The sequence below is a fragment of the Stigmatopora nigra genome, chromosome 20, assembly GCF_051989575.1.
Source record: "Stigmatopora nigra isolate UIUO_SnigA chromosome 20, RoL_Snig_1.1, whole genome shotgun sequence".
Classification (NCBI taxonomy): Eukaryota; Metazoa; Chordata; class Actinopteri; order Syngnathiformes; family Syngnathidae; genus Stigmatopora; species Stigmatopora nigra.
The window spans coordinates 9506880-9522532 of record NC_135527.1 but is presented as its reverse complement, the minus strand read 5'-3'; the positions used below and the strand labels follow the sequence as shown (position 1 = coordinate 9522532).

The window sequence follows — 15653 nt, the reverse complement described above, 5'->3', positions numbered from 1 at the left end:
CTCCATTTCATGTGGGCCGGACCATTTTAGATATCATATTTTTTTTTATAAGTAATGATAATAATGTAATATAATCTGATTTAATGCTATTTTTGTGTGTGTTTGTGTAGCCAACTTTGGACCGGTGGACTGCCTGAACACGCGACTCTTTCTGGACGGTCCAAAGATCGCCGAAGAATTTGAGGTAAGCTCTTCCTATCCGTCCGTCATTGCGACGTATCGTGGTTACGGCCCGCGCTCGATTTCCGAAGGGCTGCGGGTGGGCGTTAATTGATTTTCTGCCGCATATTGGCGAGGACCCGAGGAGGAATTTTATCGCCGCCGTGTGCCTTTTCCAACATTCAACTCGTCGCATCGACCCTAAGCGCACGCGACATTTGCCGTGATTCGATTGTAGCCCCAGTTAGAAAAAAACCTGTTGTCATGACAATGGCCATCCCCTTCGGAACGGGCGCCAGACGGACCCAAAGCTCGTCAAAAAAGTGACAACTTGAGCTTCTCGGGCGAAAGAGACAAAAATGGTAGCCTCTTTATAGAAGGGAGGAATATTACAGTCTTTTGTGTCTTTGGTGACTTGGCTGGCATTTGGGGGACATCCCATATGATTTATGGACTCTAATCAAAAAAGAAAAAAGGCCAGAAAAACTCTACTGTCGTTTTTTTGGATTAAATGTCACTTTTTGGAGGCTGGACATTATTTTGCAGTCTTATACGCACTGTTTTTTTACACTTCATTACACTTTGGCTAGTGCGAGTCCCAGGAGACTTGGCCCCGCCCCTCATTTTTTTTTTAGCTACGCTCAGGTTTAGCTCGATTAGCATTTCATGGCTGTTTTTGACTTGGAGTCTAGTGCTTATGTATATAGATATATGCTATTTGGGTAGATGTAAAAAGTAGTGAGTGATTGAGTATGGCCTTAATGGTGTTTGACACAAACGTAAAGTTGGAATTGCCCAAACGCCAACGTCTACTCACTTGTCACTTTTCATCACGCCGCACGTCCGCAAACACGCCGGGATTCCGAGACGCTTCGTGGATATACGCCGGGCCGGGTGGCCAAAGGGTGTCGGAGTGGCGAGGGCGACGAGTGCGACCCACACAAAACCACCAGGCGCATGCTAAGTGGATCTGGCTCGCCGCCGTTAGTATGCGCCGCTCGACTCTCTAAATGAGAAAGCGGAATTAGGAGCGTCGCGCTGGTCTGCGTGCCAAGAGAAGCCGCGCCACCACAGAAAAGTCCGTCCAATCCGTTTCTAACGAGCGCTACAAATAACAAAGACGCAATGGAGTAGAAAAATGTCTTGCAGTGCTTTGTTTTTTTTTATTTACAAAATGTGATTTATTTGTGTGTGCCAGGTGGAGCTGGAGAGAGGCAAAATCCTTCACATCAAGGCCTTGGCCTTGGGCGACCTCAACAAAGCCGGCCAACGGGAAGTCTTCTTCGAGCTTAACGGACAGCTCCGATCCGTACTGGTCAAAGACACGCTGGCCATGAAGGTATGTTAGCGTACTTCTCCTTTCTCCCATGGACCGTGAACGCCTCGTGGCTGCCTTCCAGGAAATGAAGTTCCATCCCAAGGCCCAAAAGTCCATCAAGGGCCAAGTGGGTGCCCCCATGCCCGGGAAAGTCCTGGAGGTCAAAGTGGAAGTGGGCTCCAAGGTCAGTTGACACCACCACGCCGTACACGACGTTCCGACTCACCCATTTTCTCTGTCGTTTGGGCAGGTGGAGAAGGGCCAACCCCTCTGCGTCCTCTCCGCCATGAAAATGGAGACGGTGGTCAACTCCCCGCTGTCGGGGACGGTCAAGGCGGTGCACGCCGTGGCCGACGCCTCCCTGGAGGGCGACGACCTCATCATGGAGATCGAGGAGTAGCGTGAGAGGGAAGAGGGGGGGCGGTCTGAGGGTGGCATACCGCATAGTACATACATTTCAAATTTAGCCACATTCCGTCGCTAGTCTTAAAAGCAGCCACCTCTGGCTCCTCCTCCTTTTGGAGCGGAGCGCCCGCGCTAATTGGTTTTCTTCGTTAATACTCCGTCACGTGATGGGAAATTAGCCGGACTAATAAGAGACTCTGGAGACCCCCGGCAGCGGCGGCGCGGTGGCGCACGTGTGCCATCGCATACATTAGCCTAATTGTGTGTGCACAAGAACATTTCCAAGCGGCGTAGCGGCGTGGAGGGGGTGGGGGGGGCACAAACCATATCCTGGGGGACGGGGGGGCAGAAACAATATCCTGAATGATGTGAAATATTCCCAAACGCGCACAAACGAGAGAGCGAGTCGTTGCCGTCGCCCACTTTCACCACATTTCAACCCATCCGTCGTTATTATTATTTAGTTGTTTTTATATCCGAGCCAGTGACATGTTTGTTTACATATGCATCATGTTTGGCAAATGTGTTGATTTATATCTAGCTGCGGAGGTGCAAATGTGTAGCGGCCTTGTACTGGAAGAAAAAAATAGATATATATAGCCGATAAAAAGTCCGCCAGTATCTAGCGCTTTAATTGTACTTGTCTTTATTCATGAATAAAGTTGAATGGAAGACACCTTCTGTTGCTGTGTTACATCATGTTAAGACGCTAGCATTTAGCCATCTATGCTAGCTTTTCAGTAATATGGTATAGTGTAGCACCCCGGTATCAAACCCGCGGCACATTTTTTCAAATGCTGATCATTTTTGACTGTCTTAATTACTTGAATTTAGCAGGAGAGCTCTTTCATTCCTACATGTGATTGACGGAAGACGTTCCCCGACGGCCTTTGGCCGAATACATTGCGGCGCCAAGATGGAGTTGGGACGTCACGCCCGCCGGCCTTTTTGCTTGTGGCCCACATTCATTGTTTATGTCTTTCCAGGAATGGACGCCTCTTGGTTAGTTGGCACGTGGACACCCAGCCGGTGTCTCCATTTCCGCCGCCGCCGCCGATAAGGTAACGACAAAGTGTGCACCTCGGCTTTTGAAACTAGGGGGTTCTGTTACCATGGCAACAGGCACATTCAGGCCAAGAGGAGGCTGACGCTGTCTGTCCGTTTTTCATGTGCGGCGCCGCCGCGTGTGTTTTGTTTCTAAAAAAGAAAAAACGTCGGCACGCACGCAACGGGGCCAGCTGCGAGTCAAGAGCGCCCCTGTGGGTGGCGCTTGCGCTCTGGCTTCCCCGTTGAGTGCCGTTAGCGCTTTTAAACAACGCTTGGAGTACTACTTGACTAGAAAATGTTTGTGTGGAAGTAGTGCTTATCTTTCTTTTCTCCCGGAAGGCGTGACAACAAAATGGTGGCTTTGGTGAGCTGGGATTTGATGGCGTCCGCTCCAGAGACGGAGGTGTCCAATCGCACGCTGCTAACCCTTACACTTAACCCCAACAAAACAAAAGGAGGTCATGGATCCATTGGCCTTAATCGTACCATGGAAGGGATGAAACCTTTTAAAGAAGAACTGATACTCTACTATTACATCCCCTTATCTTAGAGTCTAACCTGTAGTTTTATAAGTTGTACCTTCCACGTTTGTTTAGAATCTCTTTGTGGTTTTAGTGACGGTGGGACTACCCATCCTTTGGGCATAGTAAAAAAAAAAAACAATAAAAATAATGTGTAACACGCACTTTGTTTTGAGCATATTTTTTCCATGTCTTAACGTTATAAAATAAAAAGTATAAAATATTCCATTTCAACATCAGACAACATAAAGGAAAGGAAACACAAAATATTATTAAAAATGGAAAACAAGGAGTGAATAGTAACAGGTGAGTTTTTTTTTTTTTTGGCTAACTTCCTTTTCTATTCTTCCTTTTCTTTTTTCATGATTGTGATTGTATATTGTTAAAAGGCGGTCAAGTTAGTACAGGAAAAATGGGCAAGGCTTGAATAGTGTTTTTATTGCAAATTAATATCAGTAATCAATATATAAATAATGTTGCAAACTAATGATTTTTGGAAAAAAACATTTATAAATATAGGGAAGAGTCATATTCAGTTTGACACATCGTATTTCTTATGAATGAAATACAAGTTGTAACAAATACATTTTATCAGTAGCATGTGTAATTTCAAAATGACAAGAAATGGACGTTTCGTGTCACATGTAGATGACGTCGTCGTGACGTCAGACGAGTGACCCCCTCCCCGGAAGCATGTGACCTCTTTCGCTCGGCTTTTCCGGAAGTCACGTGATTTGATGCCAAATTTGAATCGTATTTAAAAGGCATGGCGTGTGGCCGTTAGTTCGTCCAAGTTTCGAGCTCTGCTCCTTCGATCTGCATCGACAAACTAGTCTTTTGCAACTCACTCGCCGATGGCACTATTTTGACACTCCAGTCAAGGTATGTTGGTTTATTTTTGCTTTTTACGAACTCGTACAAGTTACTGCAAAGTTAAGAAATGATGGGCGTCTTCCTACCACTTTCAATGTGTTTGCTAATGTTATTTTAGTCGCATTTAACGCGATCGTCGCACATTTTTTCGTCTGTAAAAGTATTTCGCGTACGTATTTTTTTAATTTTAAGATCTTTAGTGTTTTGGCATAGTTAGAGGGTTAAATCGAATGGATCGTTGTTGCAAAATGTCACTGATTTTTGTGTGTCTTATTTCAGGTATGACTATTTTCCCCTCGGATCTCGGTGATAAAGGAACTGTTAAGTATTCGTGATTTGTGGAGGATTTTCTTGATTTTTAGTGTTTTTAGTTTAAATGTCATCAAAATATTGATTGCAATACTTTGTGTTGCCTTCAATAGTTGATCATGAGTGTTGGAATAGAAAATGGAGGTCATTCACCCAATCTGTGTTCCTCTTAATTAGTTGGAACCTCCCTGATCTGGATCATCTGGAGAACCTTGAGCCACTTTGACAAGTGACTAAGTATCCTATTATTCTTTAAAGTCATGTTGATTTATAAACTTAGGTTTAACTTACTTGTCAAATCTCAAAATTCTGTCTTCTCCAATGAGGATTTTTTTCAGATAATTGTCGACCTGATTGGTGCAGATGACACTGAGGACATCTACTCGGATCCTTTTTGGAGCAAGTTAAGTAGAATAATGTCATAAAGCTGAAAGACTGTTAGTAAACATGGGTTTCATCCATATTAATTGAAGAATCCAAATTTCTTTTCTGCTGTCAAATAAGAATTCTCATTTCCCAAATTGGAAATGTAATAAAAAAATTGGTTTTACTCGGTGAGGGCTAGCCAGCTCACCCAGTTGCCTAAAGTAGGCAAAAAATTACTTTAAGTGCGTAGTGATATGCATTATAAGTTTCATAAGAAATATTTGATTGTTTTGAAATTGAGATGATCCACTCCCACCTTTTGTGTTACTATTCATTTCCCTAGGTAAAACCTGTCTGCTGCACATAACCCTCAGGACCTTGACTGACTCTAACAAGTTACCATCCACCCAGATTCAACTTGAACAAGCTAAGTAGACTTGTTTCTTATTGCTGATGGTTCAAGTATGTCATTTAAACATAGCAAACAATCATTATTCATGAATTCTATTGACGGAAATTCCAAATTGTCTTCTAAAGCTGCAAGGCGCATATCCAAAAAGGAACAAATTTAACTGTTCAAATCGGTTTAACTGGGCTGAGGGCTAGCCAGCTCGCCCAGTCGTGTATTTTGGTCTAAAAATGGCCAAGTTAATAGAAAATAGCCAAAAATGCCAGATTGTTGTGAGACTTTGTTTCAGCTTGTGGAGCAAGACAGGTTGTATGGTTTTCATTGTATTTCCTCTGAATTTCAATGGCACAACTTTCACTGGGCTTTTCTATCACCACCACTTTCCTTAAAGTCATATTTTGTGTTTCATTTAATGTTGTGGATGTTTAACCATGTTTTAGTTCTTTTCTTTAGACGGATCCTGATCGTCAACTGATATAAATGTGGAAATTTGTTCATGTTTAATGATGTGTGTTTTGATACTTGTCTTTTTTGTTGTTGACAGTTTTAGATTGCTCCCAACTGGAGACGATTGGAAGTGGTTGGACATGATCTTCTGTTTGGTCTTTGATTTCTGCGAATGGATAAGTTTTCTTTCTGCATTTGTGTGATGAAATTTAAACGAAGCTAATGTAAGTAATTATATTGGCAGAAATGATTCAAGTGACGAAGATCCAAAATCCCTGGCCAGGTCTACGGATTGAGAGATGACTTTGCCCAAGTGTGGTAATGTATTTTTTTTAAAAATGAAATTATAGTTAATCTAGAATTTGGAGTTAGCTAATGTTAAGTGCATGTTTAATTTGATTTGACAGAAATTGATCTCCAAGTCGGGATGATCATAAATCTCTGGCTAGATCTATGGCTTGGATTTTGAGTGCTGTCAATGGTGGTGGTGGTGTTTTAAATCATAAAATGTGATGGAAATGTTTAACCTTGTCATTTATTTTGGATAGATCAAGTTTATCCACTCCCAACTGGTAAGTGTCTTAATCAATTGACTATCATTTTGACGGCACTTGATCTCCAAGCAAAGATGATTTTTAAATCTCTGGCTAGATCTACTGCTTGTATATTGGGTGCTGCCAAAGTTTTGTAGAAAATAATGTGTATGTATAACCTTGTTTAATAAAAATTTTAATGAGCACTTATTCTAAAATGCATGGATCCTTTTGGAGCAAGCTAAGTGGAATGCTTTGTGTGACCAAGGGCCTTTGTCAGAAATAGAAGGTAAGTACCCTAATGTTTATTTTTCTAGATCTGGGCTGGACCTGTTTGGTGGAGATGAAACTTAAGACGTCAACACGGATTCTTTTTGGAGCAAGTCAAATCGAACACTGTGGCCAATGGACTTGGTAAGAAATAGAAGTAAAGCACCCACATGTTTGTTTTTCTAGATCTGGGCCTGAGCTGATGGAAGTAGATGACACTAAAGATGTGTAGTTGGATCTTCTTGGAATAAGTGAAGTCGAAAATCTTGTGACCAATAGATTTGGTCAGAAATAGAAGTAAAGCACCCACGTGTTTGTTTTCACAGATCTGGGCCGGACCTGATTGGTGCGATTGACGGAAGACGACTATTCAATTCTTTTTGGAGCAAGTAAAATCGAACTGTGGCTAGTAGACTTGGTAAGAAATAGAAGTAAAGCACCCACATGTTTGTTTTCACAGATCTGGGCTGGACCTGATTGGTGCCATTGATACTGAAGATGTGTACTTGGATCCTTTTGGAGTTGGCTAAGTTGATTATTTTGTGTGAGCAATGAACTTGGCCGGAAATAGAAGTAAAGCACCCACATGTTTGTTTTTCTAGATCTGGGCCGGACCTGATTGCTGCCATTGACACTGAGGACCTCTACTCGGATACTTTTTGGAGCAAGTGAAGTCGAATGTATTGTGACCAATGGGCTTGGTAAGAAATTGAAGTAAATCACCCTGTTTATTTTCTAGATCTGGGCCTGACCTGATTGATGCAGATGACACAGAAGATCTACATGGATCCTTTTTGGAGCAAGTTAAGCCAAATACATTGTACTAAAATACTTAGTCCGAAATTGAAGTAAAGCACCCCAGTGTTTGTTTTTCTAGATCTGGGCCTGACCTGATTGGTGGTGATGACACAAAGGACGTCAATACGCATCTTTTTTGGAGCAAGTAAAATCGAACAGAATGTGACCAAGGGACTTTGTCAGTACTGGAAGTAAAGCACCCCAATTTTTTTTTTTTTTTCTAGATCTGGGCCTGATCTGACTGTCATTGACACTGAGGATGTCTACTTGGAACCTTTTTGGAGCCAGTTAAGTGGAATACTTTGTGACCAATGGGCTTGATCCGAAATGGAAATAAAGCACCCTAATGTTTGTTTTTCTAGATCTGGGCCGGACCTGATGGCTGCCATTGACACTGAGGACCTCTACTCGGATACTTTTTGGAGCAAGTGAAGTCGAATACATTGTGTGACCAATGGACTTGGTCAGAAATGGAAGTAAAGCACCCTAATGTTTGTGTTTCTAGATTTGGGCCTGACTTGACTGATGCCATCGACACTGAGGATGTTTACTTGGATCCTTTTTGGAGCCAGTTAAGTGGAATACTTTGTGACCAATGTACTTGGTTAAAAATGGAAATAAAGCACCCTAATATACGTGTCTAGATCTGGGCTGGACCTGATTGGTGGAGATGACACAAGACGTCTTCATGGATCCTTTTTGGAGCAAGTTAAATCGTACACGGTGACCAAGGGACTTGATCAGTAATGGAAGTAAAACACCCTAATGTTTATATTTCCAGATCTGGGCCAGACCTGATTGGTGCAGATGAAACTGAGGATGCCTATTTGGATTCTTTTGGAACAAGTTAAGTAGAACATGAACAATGCTGAAAATTTAGTGAAGATTCAATCCATATTAAAAAAAAAAGATTTGTTTTGAAAAGGAGATGATCCATTTCCACCTTTGTTTCTATTCATTTCCCTAGGTGAAATTGGTCTGCTGCACATCACCATCAGGACTTTGACTGACTAAGAAGTGAAGAAGTTTTTAGTCATCCAGATTTAACTTTGACAAGTTAAGTAGAATGAGTGTAGATTGCTGATGCTGATTAACTGATGGATAAAGTGTTTCATTTAAACATGGCAAACAATTATCATTCCTAAACTCAATTGATGAAGAATCCAAATTGGTCTTCCAAAGCGCCAAAGCCAAATGGCTTATTTCCAAAAACGAACAAATTAAACTGTTCAAATCGGATGAACTGGGCTGAGGGCTAGCCAGCTCGCCCAGCTAAATATTTTGGTCTAAAAATAATAGAAAAAAATCTAAAAATGTGTTCATGCTGTGAGACTTTGTTCCATCTTGTGGACCAAGACAGGTTGTATGTTTTTTTTTTTTTTTTTTTTTATATTTCCTTCTGGATTTCAAGGGCACTACTCTCACTGGGCTTTTCTATCACCACAACTTTCCTTGAAGTTATATTTTGTGCAATAACTGTCTTTAATAATGTGGATGTTTAACCATGTTTTAGTCCCTTTCTTTAGACGGAAGCTGATCGTCAACTGAATATAAATGTAAAGTTATGTTCATGTTTAATGTTTATTTTAATACAAGATTTTTTTTGTTGACAGATACCTCAACTGGAAATGAATGGCTGGGTCTTCCACTTGCATGACTACTAACAATGGATGTATTTTTTATTTCTGCATGTGTAAGGAATAAATTTAAAAGAAACTAATGCAAGGTGTATTGCTTTTTGTTGCATGATGTTTGAATGTATTTAATCAAGATAAGTGTTTTGTTAAAGTTATTTGTATGTTTAGCCATGGGATTAGTGGCAATTGAATGCAAAACTGTGGTTAGAAAAATTTAAATATAGGTAAATTAGATTTTGAAGTTAGATAATGTAAAATGCATGGTTGAAATTATTTGATAAAAATTGATCTCCAAGTCCAGATCATAAATCTCTGGCTAGATCAATGGCTTGGATTTTGAGTGCCGTCAATGGTGGTGGTGGTGGGTGTATTTTAAATGGAAATAATTATATAGTGTAAAGATATTTAACTGGTTATTTATTTTGAAAAGATTATAATGATCACAATCATTTTAATGCTGTATGATCAACTAAAAAAAACAACATTGTATAGAATGGCATATTTTCTTTTTAAAAAAAATGACATAGTATAGTAAGGCATATTTTCTTTAATAAAAATGACAGTATAGTAAGGCATATTTTCTTGGAAAACAACGACATTGTATAGTAAGACATAATTTGTTTAAAAAAAACAACATAGGATAGTAAGGCATATTTTGTTTAAAAAAAACGACATAGTATAGTAAGGCATATTTTCTTTAACTAAAAATTACATAGTATAGTAAGGCATATTTTCTTTAAAAAAACGACAAAGTAAAGTAAGGCATATTTTCTTTAAAAAAAACGACATAGTATAGTAAGGCATATTTTGTTTAAAAAAACGACATAGTATAGTAAGGCATATTTTGTTTAAAAAAAATGACATAGTATAGTAAGGCATTTTCCTTCAAAATGACCAAAAACGACATAGTATAGTAAGGCATTTTTCCTTCAAAATGACCAAAAACGACATAGTAAAGTAAGGCTCTTTTCCTTCAAAATGACCAAAAACGACATAGTATAGTAAGGCATTTTTCCTTCAAAATGACCAAAAACGACATAGTATAGTAAGGCATTTTCCTTCAAAATTACCAAAAACGACCAAAAACGACATAGTATAGTAAGGCATTTTTCCTTCAAAAAGATCAAAAACGACATAGTATAGTAAGGCTCTTTTCCTTCAAAATGACCAAAAACGACCAAAAACGACATAGTATAGTAAGGCATTTTTCCTTCAAAATGACCAAAAACGACATAGTATAGTAAGGCATTTTCCTTCAAAATGACCAAAAACGACATAGTATAGTAAGGCATTTTCCTTCAAAATGACCAAAAACGACCAAAAACGACATAGTATAGTAAGGCATTTTTCCTTCAAAATGACCAAAAACGACATAGTATAGTAAGGCTCTTTTCCTTCAAAATGACCAAAAACGACATAGTATAGTAAGGCATTTTTCCTTCAAAATGACCAAAAACGACCAAAAACGACATAGTATAGTAAGGCATTTTTCCTTCAAAATGATCAAAAACGACATAGTATAGTAAGGCATTTTCCTTCAAAATGACCAAAAACGACCAAAAACGACATAGTAAGGCATTTTCCTTCAAAATGACCAAAAACGACATAGTATAGTAAGGCTCTTTTCCTTCAAAATGACCAAAAACGACATAGTATAGTAAGGCATTTTTCCTTCAAAATGACCAAAAACGACATAGTATAGTAAGGCATTTTTCCTTCAAAATGACCAAAAACGACATAGTATAGTAAGGCATTTTTCCTTCAAAATGACCAAAAACGACATAGTATAGTAAGGCATTTTTCCTTCAAAATGACCAAAAACGACATAGTATAGTAAGGCATTTTCCTTCAAAATGACCAAAAACGACATAGTATAGTAAGGCATTTTTCCTTCAAAATGACCAAAAACGACATAGTATAGTAAGGCATTTTCCTTCAAAATGACCAAAAACGACATAGTATAGTAAGGCTCTTTTCCTTCAAAATGACCAAAAACGACCAAAAACGACATAGTATAGTAAGGCATTTTTCCTTCAAAATGACCAAAAACGACATAGTATAGTAAGGCATTTTCCTTCAAAATGACCAAAAACGACATAGTATAGTAAGGCTCTTTTCCTTCAAAATGACCAAAAACGACCAAAAACGACATAGTATAGTAAGGCATTTTTCCTTCAAAATGATCAAAAACGACATAGTATAGTAAGGCATTTTCCTTCAAAATGACCAAAAACGACCAAAAACGACATAGTATAGTAAGGCATTTTTCCTTCAAAATGATCAAAAACGACATAGTATAGTAAGGCATTTTCCTTCAAAATGACCAAAAACGACATAGTATAGTAAGGCTCTTTTCCTTCAAAATGTCCAAAAACGACCAAAAACGACAGAGTATAGTAAGGCATTTTTCCTTTAAAATGACCAAAAACGACATAGTATAGTAAGGCATTTTCCTTCAAAATGACCAAAAACGACATAGTATAGTAAGGCATTTTTCCTTCAAAATGACCAAAAACGACATAGTATAGTAAGGCATTTTCCTTCAAAATGACCAAAAACGACATAGTATAGTAAGGCTCTTTTCCTTCAAAATGACCAAAAACGACCAAAAACGACATAGTATAGTAAGGCATTTTTCCTTCAAAATGACCAAAAACGACATAGTATAGTAAGGCATTTTTCCTTCAAAATGACCAAAAACGACATAGTATAGTAAGGCATTTTTCCTTCAAAATGACCAAAAACGACATAGTATAGTAAGGCATTTTCCTTCAAAATGACCAAAAACGACATAGTATAGTAAGGGTCTTTTCCTTCAAAATGACCAAAAACGACATAGTATAGTAAGGCATTTTTCCTTCAAAATGACCAAAAACGACATAGTATAGTAAGGCATTTTCCTTCAAAATGACCAAAAACGACATAGTATAGTAAGGCTGTTTTCCTTCAAAATGACCAAAAACGACATAGTATAGTAAGGCATTTTTCCTTCAAAATGACCAAAAACGACATAGTAAAGTAAGGCATTTTCCTTCAAAATGACCAAAAACGACATAGTATAGTAAGGCTCTTTTCCTTCAAAATGACCAAAAACGACATAGTATAGTAAGGCATTTTTCCTTCAAAATGACCAAAAACGACATAGTATAGTAAGGCATTTTTCCTTCAAAATGACCAAAAACGACATAGTATAGTAAGGCATTTTCCTTCAAAATTACCAAAAACGACATAGTAAAGTAAGGCTCTTTTCCTTTAAAATGACCAAAAACGACCAAAAACGACATAGTATAGTAAGGCATTTTTCCTTCAAAATGACCAAAAACGACATAGTATAGTAAGGCTCTTTTCCTTCAAAATGACCAAAAACGACATAGTATAGTAAGGCATTTTTCCTTCAAAATGACCAAAAACGACATAGTATAGTAAGGCATTTTCCTTCGAAATGACCAAAAACGACATAGTATAGTAAGGCATTTTTCCTTCAAAATGACCAAAAACGACATAGTATAGTAAGGCATTTTTCCTTCAAAATGACCAAAAACGACCAAAAACGACATAGTATAGTAAGGCATTTTTCCTTCAAAATGACCAAAAACGACATAGTATAGTAAGGCATTTTTCCTTCAAAATGACCAAAAACGACATAGTATAGTAAGGCATTTTCCTTCAAAATGACCAAAAACGACATAGTATAGTAAGGCATTTTCCTTCAAAATGACCAAAAACGACATAGTATAGTAAGGCTCTTTTCCTTCAAAATGACCAAAAACGACCAAAAACGACATAGTATAGTAAGGCATTTTTCCTTCAAAATGACCAAAAACGACATAGTATAGTAAGGCATTTTCCTTCAAAATGACCAAAAACGACATAGTATAGTAAGGCTCTTTTCCTTCAAAATGACCAAAAACGACCAAAAACGACATAGTATAGTAAGGCATTTTTCCTTCAAAATGATCAAAAACGACATAGTATAGTAAGGCATTTTCCTTCAAAATGACCAAAAACGACCAAAAACGACATAGTATAGTAAGGCATTTTTCCTTCAAAATGATCAAAAACGACATAGTATAGTAAGGCTCTTTTCCTTCGAAATGACCAAAAACGACCAAAAACGACATAGTATAGTAAGGCATTTTTCCTTCAAAATGACCAAAAACGACATAGTATAGTAAGGCATTTTCCTTCAAAATGACCAAAAACGACATAGTATAGTAAGGCATTTTCCTTCAAAATGACCAAAAACGACCAAAAACGACATAGTATAGTAAGGCATTTTTCCTTCAAAATGACCAAAAACGACATAGTATAGTAAGGCATTTTCCTTCAAAATGACCAAAAACGACATAGTATAGTAAGGCATTTTTCCTTCAAAATGACCAAAAACGACATAGTATAGTAAGGCATTTTCCTTCAAAATGACCAAAAACGACATAGTATAGTAAGGCTCTTTTCCTTCAAAATGACCAAAAACGACCAAAAACGACATAGTATAGTAAGGCATTTTTCCTTCAAAATGACCAAAAACGACATAGTATAGTAAGGCATTTTCCTTCAAAATGGCCAAAAACGACATAGTATAGTAAGGCTCTTTTCCTTCAAAATGACCAAAAACGACCAAAAACGACACAGTATAGTAAGGCATTTTTCCTTCAAAATGATCAAAAACGACATAGTATAGTAAGGCATTTTCCTTCAAAATGACCAAAAACGACCAAAAACGACATAGTATAGTAAGGCATTTTTCCTTCAAAATGACCAAAAACGACATAGTATAGTAAGGCATTTTCCTTCAAAATGACCAAAAACGACATAGTATAGTAAGGCATTTTTCCTTCAAAATGATCAAAAACGACATAGTATAGTAAGGCATTTTTCCTTCAAAATGATCAAAAACGACATAGTATAGTAAGGCATTTTCCTTCAAAATGACCAAAAACGACCAAAAACGACATAGTATAGTAAGGCATTTTCCTTCAAAATGACCAAAAACGACATAGTATAGTAAGGCATTTTCCTTCAAAATGACCAAAAACGACATAGTATAGTAAGGCATTTTTCCTTCAAAATGACCAAAAACGACCAAAAACGACATAGTATAGTAAGGCATTTTTCCTTCAAAATGATCAAAAACGACATAGTATAGTAAGGCATTTTCCTTCAAAATGACCAAAAACGACCAAAAACGACATAGTAAGGCATTTTTCCTTCAAAATGACCAAAAACGACATAGTATAGTAAGGCATTTTCCTTCAAAATGACCAAAAACGACATAGTATAGTAAGGCATTTTCCTTCAAAATGACCAAAAACGACATAGTATAGTAAGGCATTTTTCCTTCAAAATGACCAAAAACGACCAAAAACGACATAGTATAGTAAGGCATTTTTCCTTCAAAATGATCAAAAACGACATAGTATAGTAAGGCATTTTTCTTCAAAATGACCAAAAACGACCAAAAACGACATAGTAAGGCATTTTCCTTCAAAATGACCAAAAACGACATAGTATAGTAAGGCTCTTTTCCTTCAAAATGACCAAAAACGACATAGTATAGTAAGGCATTTTTCCTTCAAAATGACCAAAAACGACATAGTATAGTAAGGCATTTTTCCTTCAAAATGACCAAAAACGACATAGTATAGTAAGGCATTTTTCCTTCAAAATGACCAAAAACGACATAGTATAGTAAGGCATTTTTCCTTCAAAATGACCAAAAACGACATAGTATAGTAAGGCATTTTCCTTCAAAATGACCAAAAACGACATAGTATAGTAAGGCATTTTTCCTTCAAAATGACCAAAAACGACATAGTATAGTAAGGCATTTTCCTTCAAAATGACCAAAAACGACATAGTATAGTAAGGCTCTTTTCCTTCAAAATGACCAAAAACGACCAAAAACGACATAGTATAGTAAGGCATTTTTCCTTCAAAATGACCAAAAACGACATAGTATAGTAAGGCATTTTCCTTCAAAATGACCAAAAACGACATAGTATAGTAAGGCTCTTTTCCTTCAAAATGACCAAAAACGACCAAAAACGACATAGTATAGTAAGGCATTTTTCCTTCAAAATGATCAAAAACGACATAGTATAGTAAGGCATTTTCCTTCAAAATGACCAAAAACGACCAAAAACGACATAGTATAGTAAGGCATTTTTCCTTCAAAATGATCAAAAACGACATAGTATAGTAAGGCATTTTCCTTCAAAATGACCAAAAACGACATAGTATAGTAAGGCTCTTTTCCTTCAAAATGTCCAAAAACGACCAAAAACGACAGAGTATAGTAAGGCATTTTTCCTTTAAAATGACCAAAAACGACATAGTATAGTAAGGCATTTTCCTTCAAAATGACCAAAAACGACATAGTATAGTAAGGCATTTTTCCTTCAAAATGACCAAAAACGACATAGTATAGTAAGGCATTTTCCTTCAAAATGACCAAAAACGACATAGTATAGTAAGGCTCTTTTCCTTCAAAATGACCAAAAACGACCAAAAACGACATAGTATAGTAAGGCATTTTTCCTTCAAAATGACCAAAAACGACAT

The 15653-nt window shown here is 37.6% G+C and overlaps 2 protein-coding genes and 1 long non-coding RNA gene across 10 annotated transcripts in view; all 3 read left to right on the top strand.

The window, feature by feature from the left end:
- LOC144213184 (pyruvate carboxylase, mitochondrial-like) overlaps nt 1–2558 on the top strand; it is a 39396-nt gene extending 36838 nt beyond the window's left edge. For all 4 annotated transcript variants that reach the window (XM_077741474.1, XM_077741475.1, XM_077741476.1 and 1 more), the window contains exons 24-27: nt 111–184; nt 1358–1498; nt 1560–1661; nt 1728–2558. In XM_077741474.1, the coding sequence (XP_077597600.1) occupies nt 111–184; nt 1358–1498; nt 1560–1661; nt 1728–1877 (467 nt within the window). In that variant the 3' untranslated portion in view covers nt 1878–2558. The remainder of the gene's footprint in view (nt 1–110; nt 185–1357; nt 1499–1559; nt 1662–1727) is intronic.
- A 1639-nt stretch (nt 2559–4197) lies between these two features.
- Nucleotides 4198–7339, top strand: LOC144213978 (uncharacterized). Of its 4 annotated transcripts, XR_013330189.1 has the most exons (4): nt 4198–4332; nt 4810–4869; nt 4959–6770; nt 7118–7339. It is a non-coding gene; the product is annotated as an uncharacterized LOC144213978 (long non-coding RNA). The 4 variants fall into 4 exon arrangements; XR_013330190.1 differs by having other exon boundaries at nt 4810–4861; nt 4971–7339; XR_013330188.1 differs by having other exon boundaries at nt 4810–4861; nt 4959–7339.
- LOC144213977 (uncharacterized) lies at nt 7340–9175 on the top strand. Of its 2 annotated transcripts, XM_077742703.1 has the most exons (9): nt 7340–7460; nt 7535–7600; nt 7680–7742; nt 7818–7883; nt 7961–8026; nt 8100–8159; nt 8237–8301; nt 8423–8511; nt 9069–9175. In XM_077742703.1, exons 1-8 carry the CDS (start codon nt 7417–7419, stop codon nt 8467–8469), a joined length of 477 nt encoding a protein of 158 aa, XP_077598829.1. In that variant the 5' UTR covers nt 7340–7416; the 3' UTR covers nt 8470–8511; nt 9069–9175. The 2 variants fall into 2 exon arrangements, with proteins under 2 accessions (XP_077598829.1, XP_077598831.1); XM_077742705.1 differs by lacking the exon at nt 9069–9175 and having other exon boundaries at nt 8100–8163; nt 8423–9062.
- Nucleotides 9176–15653: the final 6478 nt, after the last annotated feature.

Bases quoted from the DNA above. Each gene is read 5' to 3' on its own strand.
- LOC144213977 (XM_077742703.1), top strand. From the start codon at position 7,417: ATGCAGATGACACAGAAGATCTACATGGATCCTTTTTGGAGCAA. The intron at 7,884-7,960 runs GTGAAGTCGAAT...TTGTGTTTCTAG, and splicing joins TCGGATACTTTTTGGAGCAA to ATTTGGGCCTGACTTGACTG. The intron at 8,027-8,099 runs GTTAAGTGGAAT...ATACGTGTCTAG, and splicing joins TTGGATCCTTTTTGGAGCCA to ATCTGGGCTGGACCTGATTG.